Source organism: Fusarium coffeatum (assembly GCF_003316985.1).
Source record: "Fusarium coffeatum strain FIESC_28 chromosome Unknown BRIP53273_contig_39, whole genome shotgun sequence".
Taxonomy (NCBI): domain Eukaryota; kingdom Fungi; phylum Ascomycota; class Sordariomycetes; order Hypocreales; family Nectriaceae; genus Fusarium; species Fusarium coffeatum.
Genome location: NW_022157836.1, coordinates 1 through 2376, shown reverse-complemented (window position 1 = coordinate 2376; position 2376 = coordinate 1). Strand labels below are relative to the sequence as shown.

Here is a 2376-nt window from a genome sequence, read left to right as displayed (position 1 = left end):
TATTCTTAGTATCAGATTTGGCAGATGCAAAAGAAGTATTTAGAAGACGTCTAGTTCCAGCCTCAAACAGATTTTATTATCATCAACAAACACTCTTCTACACTCACAACAACTACAACAACAACTTTTATATAAGACTTCAAAGTCCCATCTTCTCTTGTGACTTTTACCTCTTCATCTCAGCATCACAACAACAACTTCTCCTCTTCTCTCTTACACACACACACACACACAATACAATGGCTCAATCATTCTTGAAACGATGCTTTGGCCTCGGCGCCTCTGCTACTTCCACTGCTCCCACTTCTTGCTCTACTGAGAAGTCTGCTGTCCGAGCTCTTCCCGCTTCATGGTACACCTCAGTTGAGATGTACGAGCTTGAGAAGCGCGCCATCTTCTCCAAGAAGTGGCTCCTCACCACACACAAGGCCCGCCTCCAGAACCCTGGTGACTGGCTCAAGTACAACATCGCCAACTTCGACCTTGTCATTGCCATGGATGAGGACAAGAACATCAACGCCTTCCACAACATTACCCGATTCGGTGCCTTCCCCATTGTCGCTCCTGAGCAGGGTGACCACGGTGATGCTTCCACTGGCTTCGACCAGAAGCAGAATGGTCTTCTTCCCATCCACGTCAAGGTTGATGCCCGCGGCTTCATCTGGATCAACATGGACGGCGCCAAGGTTCCCGAGGTCGCCTGGGAGGATGACTTTGACAACCTTGACACCCATGAGCGCTTCTCCTACTACAACTTTGACGACTACAACTTCGACCACGTCTGGGAGATGGAGGGTGACTACAACTGGAAGATCCTCGCCGACAACTACAACGAGTGCTACCACTGCAAGGTCGCTCACCCTGACATCCCCACCATTGCCGACCTCAACTCATACTGGGTCGAGACTCAGAAGCAGTACATCCAGCACTTTGGTGCCCAGCGACAGGACCAGATTGACCGTGGCTTCCGCATTGCTGTCACTTACTACCTCCCCAATGCCTCCACCAACATCTCTCCTCACTTCTTCATGATCCAGCGCTTCGTCCCCCACAGCCCTACCCGCTCCACCATGCGCTACGAGTTCTACCGCAACAAGAACTCCAGCGACGAGGACTTCACTCTCATCACCGAGCTCTACAAGCGTGTCATGTCTGAGGACAAGTACCTCTGCGCCAACGCCCAGAAGAACGTCAACGCTGGTGTCTTCATCAACGGTGAGATGCACCCCGAGATGGAGCAGGGTCCTCTCTTCTTCCAGCAGAGCGTCCGCGCCTCTCTTCAGGAGCACCACAAGAAGGAGCAAGAGGCTGGCAAGGAGATCTGGCCCGCTCAGCAGGAGGCTCCCACAACCACCATCAACACCAAGATCAACGGCACCGCCAACTACTCCTCCGGTATTGACTTGAGGCCAGCCAAGAAGACCATTGTTGTCTAAGCTTGGGTTTTGGGGCATTTCTTCATGATGATTTGATGATTTCTCTTGATTTGGAGGATTTTGCAAGACAAAAGCGCGTTTTCATGTTTTTTACTACACAAGATTGCATTTGATTTACCTTACGAAAGATTATGACTTTTGGCAGATGCCTAATTAGTTTACTATAGCATCCTGCAAGTATCTCTAGACTAAATTGAGAACTACACTTTAGAAACACTTTATCTTTCCTGATGCCCATTGTGACATGATCTGGTGATGGCTGCAAAGGTTGCGAAGAAAGAAGCGGTGAGATCTCGGTGAAGAGATAACAAGCTTTCTCACTTCACCTTAGCATGCACACAAATGATAAGCACTCCACACCTGGCGAGGCTGAAACGGACCGGGATACCGTGATAAGTCGGCATCCGATCGACAAAGGCCGGGTTCAGGTCCAAGACTAAGCCGGACAAGAATGTCCTGGGGTGATATCACCGAAAGCTTAAATCGAGATTGTCTTGGATGTCTGGGTAATGGGTTGGGGTACTGATAACCCCTCCTCCAGGGCTCGAGACAGACCAATCAGTCTACACCCTCGCACTGCGCGAACCCCCAATGCGTGTTTGGAATGCTTGTGTGCAGCGCTAATCATGCACCATTTGTTGGAGTGTTGCCTTCCCAAGAAAGTGAAGGGCACACAACAGCTGTTCCTGATCAAGCCATGCCAGCAGAAGACTCAAGTCTAGAGTTTTCTGATAGCACACCATTCTTACAGTTACATCCCTCCCTTTCAGAGACAACAAAGATAGATGGCTGATCATCAGCTGGACATATCGCAGTAATCGCTACGTCGTCCATTCAGCCTTTCCACGTCATGTATTGAAGTCAGTTGGCTGTCATTGTTGCACAGCGACATCGCAATCAGCACACCATCGCTGATTGAAGCCCCCCCCCCCCCCCCCCC

The 2376-nt window shown here is 50.1% G+C and overlaps 1 protein-coding gene across 1 annotated transcript; it reads left to right on the top strand.

The window, feature by feature from the left end:
* Window positions 1–239: 239 nt before the first annotated feature.
* Window positions 240–1436, top strand: FIESC28_01493 (uncharacterized protein; the record flags this gene model as incomplete). Its single annotated transcript, XM_031155643.1, has 1 exon — window positions 240–1436. One exon carries the CDS (start codon window positions 240–242, stop codon window positions 1434–1436), a length of 1197 nt encoding a protein of 398 aa, XP_031020121.1.
* Between the last annotated feature and the right edge of the window lie 940 nt (window positions 1437–2376).